Consider the following 14893-nt stretch of genomic DNA (forward strand, 5'->3'; position numbering starts at 1 on the left):
TGAGATTAATGAAGCACAACATCTGGTGATTTGCAGCTGGTGTTGCAGTACCACCCCCTCTCAATGACACCCTTAATCTGGTATTGTTGACTTCTTCCAGATTTCCTGCATATTCTCCTCTCGAAGTTGCAGTTGTACTTACTATTTGATCTGCCACTCGCTGTCCAGCTGCAGTTCTTCATTTCACAGGGTCCGTTAGAGTAAAGCTGGGCAGATTGAAGGGTCCCTGCTTTTATACTCAAAGGAACGCAGTCGGAAACCAATCGTATGTGACTTCTCTTGAGTGCCAGTGAACTGTCGTTGACACTGGTAATTACTCAAGAGCGCATCCCAGTTCATCCTTATTTTGCACACCATGCCTCCTCAGTTTGGACCCAGAAGTAAGCAAATCAGTCTTGACCCTGCTCCAATGGGAACCGTCTAGCCCGAATTGCCAATATGGGCTTTCCCTGAACCAGAACACAATCAAACCAGGGTTGGGTTCGCTATAGTTAGAGCTCATCTGCCAGATATAGCCTGGACCGGTTTCACCCTAGTTAGCTGTAGTTGAAGCAGGGGTTTTGGAGGCAGGTTATTCCCTGCAATAAATGTATTGCAACATGCAGAATTACAATTAACAACTTTTCACTCTACAGATCTGTACACAAATTCAATTCCGAATGTTGCTCTACATTTGAAAGGTTTCCTGGTAGGTTCAACGCAGAATTCTAGTCAGGAGTAACATTTTCCTGTTAGTTTCAGAATCTTTCAGTTAATTGCGGAATGTTCCAGTAGGTCCTGAATGCACCAGTCAGTTTCAGAATATTCCAGCTGGGTCCGGATTAGAATGCCTGAGCTAGTTTCAGAATGTCCTAAACGGATCCAGAATATTCTGTAATGTTCATAATCTTTGTGTTCAGTTCAGATATTCTAGCCTGGTGAAGAGTTTGCCAGTCAGATTTCGATTATTGCATTTTCTTCTGTTGCCCAGATGGCAGGTGCAGCGTGGCGTGGTTTGCATCCCCAAGAGTGTGACTCCTTCGCGGATCAGCCAGAACCTCCAGGTAAGAGCCCGCAGTGCAGGACGCGAGATGGCCAGAACCATGCATACATCATTACTGCATGGTATGGACCATGCATGCTGTTCAGAGACATGATCAGAGTCCAGCATACGCTATTGGGGGTACATTCTGGAGGTGTGGTGAGACAGGGTTTAAGTGGGATGATAAAAATAGGGCGGGGGTCTCTCAAGTGGTGTGACGTATGTGATTGAGGGAGTGGCTTAAAAGTCAATGCTTCTCATAGTGTGCCGCTCAGTTGTTTTGCTGCCTCTTTCTGTTTTTGCAACCAGATACATAATGCAACAACTAACATTACACCTAAAACAAACCAGGACTGTTGGCTTTGGCAATGGTTGTTAGCTGCATAAGGTAAATGAGTATCAACAATTACTTTGTTGAACTTGTAAATAATATTGAAAATGCTTGAATTCTGAAATTATGAGACTGTGAATGTGAGGATGACTTAGAATCATCAAGTAGGCAAGATAGCAGGAGCGTAACAAAACTTGAGGGGCCCACCTGTAAGGTATATGGAGCGGCTCTCTCCGGACTCAACCAGGAGCTCTCAGGCCAGGGTACTGTCCTGAGGGGGCCCATGGATCTCAGCCCCCCCCCCCGCCCCCCACTGGGGAATGGAGGGGTGCTGCGGATGCCTATGTAACGCCACTGCAAGACAGATAAAAATATTTCCAAGGGAAGTTAATCACAAATTGGCAACCTACACGTCCCACTGGTTCTGCCTCCAAGGCCCGATTCACATAACTAACTTAAGACAAAATCCTAAACCCTAAACCTACCACCATTTTGGTATTCACAGAAGGCACTTACTCATTTTGTTATTCACAGAAGAAACTTACTCATTTTGGTATTCACAGATGGCACTTACTCATTTCTGTATTCACAGAAGTTAGGATTCCTGACTTTAGAACTCCTAAATGCCTTCTGTGACTACCAAAGTCTTAAAGTTTGGATTTTTCTCAGTTTAGGAGTCCTAAAGTTAAGACTCCTAACTTTTAAACTGAGAAAAATCCTAACTTTAAGACTTCGGTATTCACAGAAGGCATTTAGGAGTCCTGAGTAAGTGCCTTCTGTGAATACCAAAATGGTAGTAAGTTTAGGATTTTGTCTTAAGTTAGTTCTGTGAATCTGGCCCCATGAACTCCCAACTTGGACTGGCTCAGCTGGAGTTGGAAACCACTGAGAAGGAACACAGAACACTGAGCTCTGTGCAAAAGTAAACATGGTGCTTGACTGTGCACGAGCTTATGTACAACATAAAAAAGGACATGAAAGTAATAACACTACAGTGAAATAACTATAATTCTCCATTAGGAACGTTTAATCAAACTCTTGTAAAATGCTTACTTTTATTTATTGTGGTCTTGAGAAAAAGGCTAAAGCTGCTAATACTGGGCATCAGAAGCCCATGAAGCAGCCTTATCAGTCTTCAACAAGTGATGACTGAATAGTTGTCACATTTAGAGCCAAATGTCCCGCTGCAGATTCCTGCCGCGTGTCCCTTTAGATTATTATCAGGCGATCATATCATAATATTGGCTCTCTATCGCTGCAGCAGGCATAAACAAGCATTCGCAATGCAATAGGTCTCGCATTTGCGATAGTTATTTTTTGGCGTTTTAAATATTTTTTGGTTCCAAGTGCAATGGCCTTTGGGACCTTATAAGTGTTTAGCAATGCAGTATAGTATCCTAGTTGCTGTGCTGCCAGGGATTGATTAGCTATACAATTACTATATAGCAGGTCATGTAGTCTGATTCAGGAATACATACTTAACACGAATACATCTGGAGGCCCATAGGAATGAATGTCAATTACCGAATCGGTTAATATCGATTCGGTAAAATTAGGAAAGAGTCAAGGGTGGCAGGGTGTCACTTTGACACCCTGTTGCGCCCCTGAATAGTGCTGGTGTGCACATGTGGCACACATACATGCCCTAAGGGCATGTATGTCTGTCACATGGCACAGGTGTAAATGCACAGATTTGCATTCGCACAGGTATTCGTTATTTACCACCAACTAATAGTTGGTGGTAAATAACAAATCCTTAAAGCACAAAAGCACTCTTTAAAGTGCTTCCTACATCTCATTTACCGAATCGGTAAATGATGATTCGGTAAATACCGAATCGGTAAATACCGATTCGTTATTTACCGAATCGGTAAATATACCACCTACATCAGAAAAGGCTATTACCGGTCAGTAACAGCCGGTTTCGGCCGTTACCGACTGGTAATGGCCTTCCTACATCTGGCCCTAAATTCTTTCTTTCTTTCAGTGAGATACAAAATTAAAGAAACAATTGTGCAGAGCTCATGTTCCAATGGATTACTTTTAACTGGGCGGAACTCAAAGAGGATTGATTAGTGGTGAATTAGTATAGGGAGGTATGAAATTGATTTGAGCGGTGGACTTGTGAGTTTGTTATTTTGATTGAAAAAGGATAATGGAGTGATAGAGGAGGGAAGGGTTTATTTATATTTCAATTGCTATCTGTGATGAGGTGTTGAAGCGATTTTCGGCAGGTAGCACACTAATCCAGAACTCAAACAGGATTAGCGGGGGATTAGTATAGAGGAAATATTTTTAGCGGTTAGTGTGTTAGCTTTATTGAAAAAGATAGTGGAGGGATAGAAGAGGGAAAGCTCTAGAAAGTTTTGTTTGGGGGACTTCATAGAAGTAGGAGGAGGTTTGAGATGAGTAAAGGGAAGGTTAAGGAACTGCTGAATGCCAACAGAGACACTACTGCTAACATGGCTAAGCACAGTGCCAGCGTATACAATGTGGAGCACTACTCAGAACCTCAAGGATATTACGATTTTCCCTAATACGCTGCACAACAATTGCATATATATAGGCTTTCCTGTTTTCAGTTTCTATTTTTGGTAAATTCTGGTGGGGTTTTTTCAGATTTTTCAGTGCCATTAAAATCAACAGAAACAGTGTTATTCCGGTGTTTATGGAATTTTAATTTAATTTTATTTATTGGTTGCTTTCTGCACTGATAGTGCATTTGTATAGGTAGCATATGCACAGGGTATATGAGGTCAAAATACATTTTTACTGCTCCAGAAGGACTGCAAAGTTAATAGCATTCTTCATTTCAACATACCATCTAACAAATGACAAGGATCTCTTACAGGGAAGCTCAGGTATCGATTTTGACAGACCATCATACAACTTTTTCACATACGTAGCTGAATTACTGCAAATATAAACAATATCACTCCAATCTTTATTGAACTTGGAAGAAATTCTTTTCAGCAGCATTCCAAGGGATGCTGCATTCCATGTTTACCAAACGCCTGGTGTCATGTTTTCATCCCTATCTCAGATGCTTGGTTACAACATCTTTTCACATATACCTGTCAATCCATCTTGCATTAAATGTTTAAAAACTGGGGTGTTTAACAATTCACTTACAATCAATATTGACTCACAAGAAAAGGGGGCTGATGTATGAAAGGATTTCACCCATTCTCTGTCTGTGGGTAAATATGATGGTACATATTAGGAAAGATTCTTATGAAACAAGCCATTTTACCTATTAGTGAAATTAAATGCAGCCAACATGTAAAATCGGATTTTGATATTTCCCGATTCTCTACAGTTAATAAAAGAACTAAATACGACCAAAACATGCTACTAAACACTGCGGGCAGATTTACAAGCCCCTTGCGCCCCTTTTACGCAGCCGTTGCGTCACTTTTGTGACACAGCGGTGCCGCAAAAGATGCGCCATGGTGTGGGGTACTTACAACGTGATGCATCTGGGAGATGCGTAACTTTGTAAAGCCCTGTGCCAAAAGGAGGCGTTCCTGCGAGTCGGGGGGTGGCGTTCCGGCGCAGGAACGCCTCCTAAAAGTGGCTGAGTGAAATCTACAAGATTTCACTCAGTCACTTTTGCGGCCAAGCTGCATCAAAACCCTGCGCCTGTTTAAAGCAGGCGTAAGGATTGACGCAGCATTGTAAGAATAGGGCCCCCGAGAGCATTGCTGGAGCTGCGTCGCTCTTGCGACGCAACTCCAGCAATGCGCCGCTTTTACGGCACAGATGCATCACACATCTGTGCCGTTTTTGCCCCATGGTGCGCCGCATTATAAATGCGGCGCATCCATGATGGCGGAGGCATGGCACACAATAACTGGCGCATCCCTGCTGATATGCAGGGATGCACCAGTTATTGTAAATCTGCCCCTGCATCTTTAGACCAAAGACCACAATATTGAAAAAAAGAAGACGGAAGAAAAGACAATGTTTTAGTGACATCCCTGAACAACAAAACTCAAGCAGAATAATGGGCCCGATTCTCAGAATGAACTTAAGCCTCAATCCTAAACTTACTACTATTTTGGTATTCACAGAATGCATTTAATACTTTTGGCATTCACAGAATGCACTTACTACTTTTGGTATTCACAGAAGTTAAGGTTTTGTCTTAAGTTTGTCTTAAGTCTGTCTTAAGTCTTTCTTAAGTCTTTCTTAAGTTTGTCTTAAGTCTGTCTTAAGTCCGTCGTAAGACTAACTTAAGACAAAATCCTAACTTCTTGAGTTTTTTGTAAACACAATAGATCGTCGCCATAGCCTGCAGACTCGACCTAAAAAGGAGTCTATTCGATGTGACATCAAAGGCCGGTAATGGGTGGTACTGTTGCCCAGATTGATGGCAAAAACGGAAAGCTGGATAGGGACCCATTTCAGCACCTGCTTTTTAGAACTGCTGGTGCTGAGCACCCACAAGACCAAGCCCTCTTAAAGCCCTGTGGTCAGAGATCCACATATGTTATGGGTGTAAGGTAAGAGCTGGGGGGTTATCATGAAAAGTAAAACACCTGCATGCATTATTGTGTCTAACGTAAGAGTCGAGGGTAAATTACCAGTCAGACATATGCATACATTATGGGGTGTAACGTAAGAGTCGGGGTACATTACTAGAGCTGAGGTCAGATATGCATACATTATGGGATGTAACATAAGAGTCAGGGTACATTACTAGCGTGGAGGTCAGACATCTGCATACATTATTGTATGTAACGTAAGAGGCGAGGGTACTTTACTAGGCCTGCAGTGAGACATCTGAATACATTATTGGGTGTAACAGAAGGGCTATGGGTACATTCATGAGGCTCTGTCAGATATCTGCATACATTATTGGGAGTAACGTAAGAGCGGAGGGTACATTACTAGCCCTGCGGTCAGAGATCTGCATACATTATTGGGTATAACATAACATTTCCTGAATACCTCAGTCTCTTTGGCTATTGTCCCTAAGAAATGGAAGCAGACCAAAATGTTGCCGCTGCTAAAAAAAGGAAAACAAAATGCAAATGCCAGTACTGATACAAAAGATTTAATTAACAAATGTCAGAACCCTGGACCAGCCATACTGATTAGAGCCACCCCATTTGAGTTTTTCGGCTGCTAAAAAAAAGCACAACCTGTAGTCACAGACCTGTCTAATTATAAGCTGATTTGGCTTCTCCTGCCCCTCTTCAAAATGCTGGGAAAACATGTTAACCAGAATCTGTCTCGATACCTAGAAAGCATTAACTTGTTACATCCTAGTGAATCTGGCTTTCGCCCCAGCTGTAGCACAGAAACAGCACTTGTGGAGGTAATCGATTTTATCAGGAGTTCTCATGATGCGGGTGGTAAAGTTGTACTGATGCGCTAGATTTGTCAGCTGCGTTCGATACGATCCCCCACTCAACTCTTCTGTTCCACTTCGAGTCCCTTGGGTTTAGTGGCCAAGTGTGGTAACGGCTGGCCTCTTTTCTTGTAGATATGGGTCAAGAGGTATGGTATCCCCTTTTCCCTCTGCACGACAGCGCCTTAGAGTGGGAGTGCCACAGGGCTCGGCTTTGAGTCTTACCCATTATAATAAATATCTTTCCCCCTTGCATGCCTTGCGGAGACTCTGGGTGCTAAATTAGTCTCTTCTGCTGACACCCAGCTGATTATTTCTTGGGGCAGGGACTAAATATTCCATGGGTAAACAAATCAGAAAGTGTTTGGCCTCAGTATTCCCTATATCAACTGAAATGCAATGTGGGAAAGACTAAGGGCCCGATTCACAGAATGAACTTAAGACTCAATCCTAAACTTACTACTATTTTGGTATTCACAGAATGCACTTACTACTTTTGGTATTTACAGAAGTTAGGATTTTGTTTTAAGACAGACTTAAGACAAAATCCTAACTTCTGTGAATACCAAAAGTAGTAAGTGCATTCTGTGAATACCAAAATAGTAGTAAGTTTAGGATTGAGTCTTAAGTTGATTCTGTGAATCGGGCCCAGGGTTCCTCTTTTTCGGTCTAAGATTGGAAGTGGCTCGTCAGACCTTCAGGCCGAAGGATGCTTCTCCTCCATGTACACACACTAATGCTATTGAAAAATCTAGGCATTAAGTGTGATGGTGAACTTTCCTTTCCTTTCTTTCTCATTTTAATGCAGCAGTAGGGACCTGTTTTGGCGTACTGTGAATGCTGAGGAAGTTTTTGTACTTTCTGTCTTTGTCAGCTAGGAAACTGGTGGTCCAGGCGCTAATTACATCTAGACTGGATTATGGTAATGCTTTATACCTGGGCCTGCCGGATTATCTGATTAATAGAGTGCAGGTGGTCCAGAATGCGGCTGCATGCATGATAATTGCTACCCCTAAATACCCATGTGTACGCTTTCCTCAGAGAATTGCACTGTCTCTCTGTAAGGAAAAGGATTTCATTCAAAACTCTGTTACTCATCCATAGAGAATTGGATGGAACAGGCCCCAGATACCTGAAAGCGAGAATCAGCTTTGTTCTATATCCCTCCTAGAAGTCTGCACTGAGCATATCTTTTTCTGTCCAAAATTCCTCGGATCCGTAAATCCAGAATGAGGGGCAGGTCTTTTTCTTTTCTGGGTCATTCCTTATGGAATAATCTCCTGCTGGATCTAAGATGCCTTACTCCCCCCACTCTTTTCCAGAAGATGCTGAAAACATGGCTCTTCTTGAATAATTAATTCTGGTCCACTTGTCTTTTGCTTCACGGTTCCTACATTGTTAGTGCAGAGCGTCAGGACACTCTACAAAGTAACAGTTGCGCTTTGGAAGTTACTTTTACATTACATTATATAAGAGCGGAGGGGTACTTTACTAGCGATGAGGTCAGACATCTGCATACATTATCTTTGTGTGATTTAAGATGACTTTACTTCTCACAAACTGGGAGGCAATAGAGGAAAAAAATGTGAGAGGCTTTTGGAAGCTAATACAGGAATGCACAGGGAAAGTCTTAGGGACCTTGCACTGCTCTGTGCCAGAGGACAAGTGGGTGACCTACCTGGAGGAAATCTATGGTAAATGGCCAAGCAGGGAGGGAACAACGGCCAATGGCTGGCCTGGAATAAGGGAAGAAATAAAAGTGCACTTTTCCCCAGACCCCATTAGAGGTATAATAAACAGGTTAAACCTAACACAGGCAGCAGGCCCAGATAATCTACCAGCTATCATTATAAAAACGAACATAGAATGGTGGGCGGAGTTTTTCTCAAATATGTTCCAAGGGATTTTAAACACTGGCAATTTCCCAGATAATTGGAAAGGGGCTGCTGTCAGACCAATACATAAAAAAGGCGATGTAAACTCCCCAAAAACTACCGCCTAATAAACCTTCTGGACATAGGTGAAAAGGTTTTCTCTAAAGTAATCCTAGGTTTACTAAAAGAATGGGTGGATGACAAACAGATCGTGCCCCCAGAACAGGGGGGGTTCAAAGAAGGCCACTCAACGGTTGACCACTGCTTTGCTCTTCGGTCCGTTGCACGGAATTCGATTGATCAGAGGGGTAATTTATTCTGCTGTTTCGTCGACTTCCGTGCAGCTTTCGACCTGGTGGACAGGGAGCAGCTGTGGTCAACATTGGTAGGGTACGAGAAGCGTGGCTCAGTGGTTAGGGGCGGCAGACCCAGAAGCTGAGATCGGCCGTGGACCAGGGTTCGATTCCCTGCCTCGGCGGGTCTCGGGCTCAAAAATTCCACGGAGTCGACAATTCTCGCTCTGGTGCCTACTCGACTCACGGGGTCACACTCTGCGACTCTGGGCAATAGCTTGCTTAATCTCCACTACGGCCCCTCGCGGTGGGATGCCTGGCTTTCACCTTGTGGATACCCGGCCGGGTTATCTCACAGGGGAATACCAGGACGGGTTCCCTAAGCAAGCGCCTTGAGGCCCCTGGGTTAAAGTGCGCTATATAAATCGAAACACATTTACATTTACATTTACGAAATACAGGTTGACCTGTTAACACTAATCCAAGCACTGCACACAGAAAAATGGGCACAGTTAATACTGGACAAGGAGGGAGGATTGACGTAGAGAATTCCAATTGGAAACGGTTTAAGGCAGGGGTGTGTACACGTCCCCCTACTGTTCTCCCTGTTTTTAGCAGACCTACCCCAAACATTAAGAGAGGTTAGAGGGGCGAACCCGAAACTGGGACGAAACCAGATATCGTGCCTCGTCTATGCTGATTATTTGGTGATCATGGATCAGACGGAGATGGGCCTCCAGAGAAAATTAAATAGGTTTAAAGAATATTGTACAAGCAAAAAATTTGTAGTAAACATGAAGAAGACAAAAATTGTATGTTTTGGAAGGAGGAAAACGAAGTTCTCGTGGTACCTTGGCACAGTATTGCTTGAGAGGGTAATTGACTATAGATATTTGGGAATGTGGTTTTCTGGTACCCTGAAATGGTATACTCACTTACAAGCAATAAAAATGAGGGCGCTGGCGTCTGTGAAAGGCTTAAAAAGATTCAATAATACCTATGGAGAAATGTCGGATAGACCGGTCCTAAAAGCCTACCAAGCAATGGTCCCCCCACAATTTTTGTATGGAGCCGAGGTTATTTACATAAGCGGTAAGACCTCTTGGGATAGAGAGGAGGGAAATATACTAAAAAGCTTATTCATGCTGCCTAAATCATCTATGGTACAGGCGGCAAGACTTGAGCTGGGAATTACCTCCTGGGCGATAACTGCTTGTATGACCCTAGTACGTTTCTGGCAGCGATTGGGAGCAGGGGAGCTTTTTAAAATCTCGCAGTGGGCCAAAGAGGAAATTGCCACTAGCGAGCTACCCTGGGCAAAAGAGACTAGAGCATGAATAAGTAACGCATATAGGGTGCTCGATCTGAAGGCATGCTTGCTGCAAGACCATATAATAATAGGTAAGAAAGAACTAAAGCTTCAAGGGTCCGATATGTCCTGTACTTATGATCGGGAGTACCTTTTACAAAAGACCACATTACAATGGCTTGGGAGCTCGACCAACATTTCCCCTATGTGGACCGGCTACCAAGTCACAGTTTAAGGCGGGAAGTTCTAAAAATGCGAATTGGAATAAACCCATGCTACGCTAATAATGGGGTTCGAAACCAAATGATAGGATGTAATGGTAGATGCACTTGCACATTAGGTACTACTTACGATATTTTACACATTTCATTAGATTGTATGTAAGCCACATACAATCTAATGAAATGTGTAAAATATCGCAAGTAGTACCAAATGTGCAAGTGCATTTACCATTACATCCTATCATTTGGTTAAAGGAGTTTTTATTTCCGATTTTTTAAAATTATAATATTACGAACAGGATGCAAGCCGTTAACCTTTTGGTGGAAATGGGGAATTTAGATATAGCCTGTGCTCTGGGGAAACATATGAATAAAGTCAAGGGGTTTCTCAAGTGCACAGAGTAAGCACTAATAATGCTCCTCCTTAGCATCATATAAAGGCGGAACAATTAGGGGTTACAGTAGTACTTGCTGCATGATCAAGGAGTTGTTGTATAGGTATGAAATAAGTGATTTTAAAAATTTAACTGTTATAATACTCCGATTTTAAAAATGAAAGCTAAACTATATGTATATTGAGATGTAATATCTTTTGTGATATCGCCGTGTTACGTTTTTGTTGTTTTCTTATTAGGATAAGAGGTAAATTGTACTTTTTATGGTTGTAACAAACCAAATAAAGTTTGTTTTGACTGACTGACTGACTACTCCTAAACTGAGAAACATCCTAATTTTAAGACTTTCGGTATTCACAGAAGACATTTAGGAGTCCTAACTTTACTACTACTAAACTGAGAAAAATACTAATTTTAAGACTTTCAGTATTCACAGAAGGCATTTAGGAGTCCTAAAGTTAGGACTCTTAACTTCTGTAAATACGAAACTGAGTAAGTGCCTTCTGTGAATACCAAAATGATAGTAAGTTTAATAATTTGTCTTCAGTCAGTTCTGTGAATCGGGCCCTCAGCTTGTTATCACTTCGTAAGTGCTTTAGAGACACTCTGATTTGGAGGCAGGTTTCTGACTTTGTTCAGACCTTGTACGTAAGAGATGTGAACTCACGGTAAGAATGTCAGATGTATCCTGTTTGATGATTTATTACACAATTAATTATGTAAATAGCCTTCACTACTTGTTTAATGTACTTTATAAGAGTACTTATCCCAATGTAGAGTGTTGGCATGCTTTAAATTACACACACATTATATGGCGACAATAAATCATATGTGTGTAACTCAATGTAAGGTAACGTTACATAAGGCAATGAGGGTTACAAGGTAAAGAAGTCACATATCGTCCATTCTGGTAGACAAATATTAGGAGTGCATGGTTGGGAGAAGACCAAAGTCAGGATTTAAAATGTAATGCTGTGTTGGGGCTTGTGTGTACTAATAAGACGTGTTACTACGCAAAGGAACCTTTTTACCAACCTTAAAATAACAACAGATTGAGAAAAAACTACGGTTCTAAACCCATGTCTTGCAACGTGCAGTCAACTCCATGATAGCGGTTCTTAGCTCACTGTGGCAAATTAGAAGAATCACACCCTTAGTTCCACCTAGTTTCCATCTCCAGCCGCTAAAAGGTCTGGGACTATATCTCAGAATGCCTTTAATTACCTCCTTTTATACCCTGTCCAGGACTCTGGAACAAATACCTAAATTGTACACTCTGCCCCCTTTCTAATTCCCTAAACCTCTAGTTGTCCTTGTATCCTGTAGCCGAATGATTAATACATTTTCTTCCCTGTTCACTGCTCCTTTGCCTCTTGAAGCCAGCTTTGCTTCATCTAATTATAGTAAATGTATAAAAAAAATTAGTTGGTTAATGATAAGTGTGCTAAGGGTGTACTATGGCACAGACCGGGACGGTGCATCCCATATGTAATACGCCCCAAGTCTAAGTCACAACATTGCCATTGAGGACATAAATGAAAGACAGTTTCCTTGTAAAGCGCTACCACAAGCTGAATCATCTACAGGCACTTGGAAGAATTCAGGAGGTATATTTGCTTTAATAGAAAGGGTTCAATATTGCCTTATTGAGTGCACCGTCGCTTGATGCTTCCCCCCAGTACAACTGTCACACTAATGCATATCACACATGCAAAAATGTAAAATGGAAATCCAGTGTTTGTAAAGCGCTCAGCTACCCGAAGGCATTCCTGCACTGGGTGCCATCGGGAAGATTAAGCAAGCTATTGCCCAGAGTCAAATGGTGCTGGGCTAATCTGCCACTGGTGCCGGGGATTGAACCTTGAACCCCAGATTCCAGCGTCAGTCGCCCTGGCCACGGCGCCACACCTCTTCGCGGCTCATGCAGCTGCAATATCTGTCCTTAGCCCCTTGGCTCAGACTTCCATCTGTTGTTCCAGCTGTGAGGGTGGTTGTGTGCTGCATACAATGGGGGAGTGAGGTGTTTAAGAATTGAAAGAGTGAACAGGGAGGTTGACCAGTCAGCCTCTGGCAGGCGGCGTAGAACCCTTGACTCAGTGGGTCACCCATGAGTGATTGATGGGTCGGCGGAATCCTGTAGGTATCAGGAACTGTCAAAGAGATGCCAATTTACTTGTGGCATCAGTAATGAATCAGATGCATATTTAAGACAAGCCATCAGTAGTTGCTCAGGTGCTAATCTGATAGGGGCACCAGTAATAGTTATGGTGCTAATGTAATTATAGACATCAAATTTGTCCAGGTGCAAATATAATTGACAGAATCAATAATTGATTGAGTGCTCATTTGATTTTGGGAATCATCAATTAATCGGATGCATGTTTGATCTTGGGTACCATTAATTGATCAGTGCTAATCTGATGGTGGTGATCGGTAAGTGATCAGGAGCTAAACAGATTAATCAAGGCCCTCCAGCAGATTATTGAGAACATGTTTGTTAGGTGACCCAGTCACTGTTCTCTGGTTGTGGCTTTGGGGGGGCCTATCAGGATGAGGAATCCACCCTATGAGCTGAGAAGGAGCATTAAACGACTGAAAGAGAGGTTCATGTGAACATTGCTGCTCCTGGTTGGTGGGCACAGGAAGTGACATCACCCCGTCACTGATCATGTGAACACTGCTGCGTCTGGTGGGTGGGCACAGGAAGTGACATCACCCCGTCACTGATCATGTGAACACTGCTGCTCCTAGTTGGTGGGCACAGGAATTGACATCACCCCGTTACTGATCATGTGAACACTGCTGCTCCTGGTGGGTGGGCACAGGAAGTGACATCACCCCGTCACTGATCATGTGAACACTGCTGCTCCTAGTTGGTGGGCACAGGAAGTGACATCACCCCGTCACTGATCATGTGAACACTGCTGCTCCTGGTGGGTGGGCACAGGAAGTGACATCACCCCATCTCTGATCATGTGAACACTGCTGCTCCTGGTGGGTGGGCACAGTAAGTGACATAACCCCGTCACTGATCATGTGAACACTGCTGCTCCTGGTGGGTGGGCAGCACAGGAAGTGGTAACAATGAACTGTTCCCTTTGGTATTCTTATCTAGTCGGACTATCCTCATCCATACACACTCATTCTAATGTGCCCCAATATGTAAACAATAAAAAAATAAAAATAAATTGCCTTGCTAGCAATATAAAAATATCTCCTCCTTTATTGAAAGATGTTTTAACAAAATTATTTCGTTTTACACAGTGTTAAAATACAATACAATTACAATTTCATTTACAAAAACATGCTATTTCATGATGGGAGCAGCGAAATGTAGTTTCCTTCACCTTTATATGTCTACAATTTAGGTGACAAATGGCACATCATATTTCATTATGTACCCGATCATTCATAATGTACAGACACGATTCATGAATATGTATACATTAAAATATATGATGCTAGTTGTTATACAGATACATAATATAGAAACAATAATCAAAACAAAAGTTTTCAACGCGGTGTTTCGGTCGGATAGTGCTGGTTTACACTACCATCTTCAGGACAGGTTAAAACAGTATTGTAGAATCTAAAATTATGAGTAAAACAAAAGAACAATGCATATATAAATATTTTAGGAGGTATTTGGCATACTGACAAGGCTACAATATATGAATAACCCCAATTAAGAGACAAAGGAATTGGGAAAAGGGATCTCATCCCATCACTGATCATGTGAACATTGCTGCTCCTGGTGGGTGGGCACAGGGAGTGACATCACCCCATCACTGATCATGTGAACATTGCTGCTCCTGGTGGGTGGGCAAGGAAGTGACATCACCCCATCCCTCAGTAAAATCTGTTTTCCTTTCCTGTCTCTGCAGGTCTTTGACTTCAGCCTCACAGAGGAGGAGATGAGGCAGGTGGGATCTCTGGACAAGCACTGGCGCTACATCGTTCCTTCAATCACGGTAACTTCCTGCTCTAAGTACGGTGCTTCTTCTGCGGTTTCTTGGGCTGAGACCAGTTCAGGGAGATGCTGTAGTGACGGTCAAGGATATACGAAGGACGCCACGTGTGTTTAACCAAGAGT

At 42.6% G+C, this 14893-nt stretch overlaps 1 protein-coding gene across 1 annotated transcript in view; it reads left to right on the forward strand.

Moving 5' to 3' along the window:
- AKR1A1 (aldo-keto reductase family 1 member A1) overlaps window positions 1-14893 on the forward strand; it is a 556422-nt gene that overhangs the window by 511394 nt on the left and 30135 nt on the right. Inside the window, exons 7-8 of the mRNA XM_086953146.1 lie at window positions 971-1043; window positions 14685-14771. Of these exons, the coding sequence (XP_086809272.1) occupies window positions 971-1043; window positions 14685-14771 (160 nt within the window). The remainder of the gene's footprint in view (window positions 1-970; window positions 1044-14684; window positions 14772-14893) is intronic.

Source organism: Lissotriton vulgaris, chromosome 1_2, assembly GCF_964263255.1.
Source record: "Lissotriton vulgaris chromosome 1_2, aLisVul1.2, whole genome shotgun sequence".
Taxonomy (NCBI): domain Eukaryota; kingdom Metazoa; phylum Chordata; class Amphibia; order Caudata; family Salamandridae; genus Lissotriton; species Lissotriton vulgaris.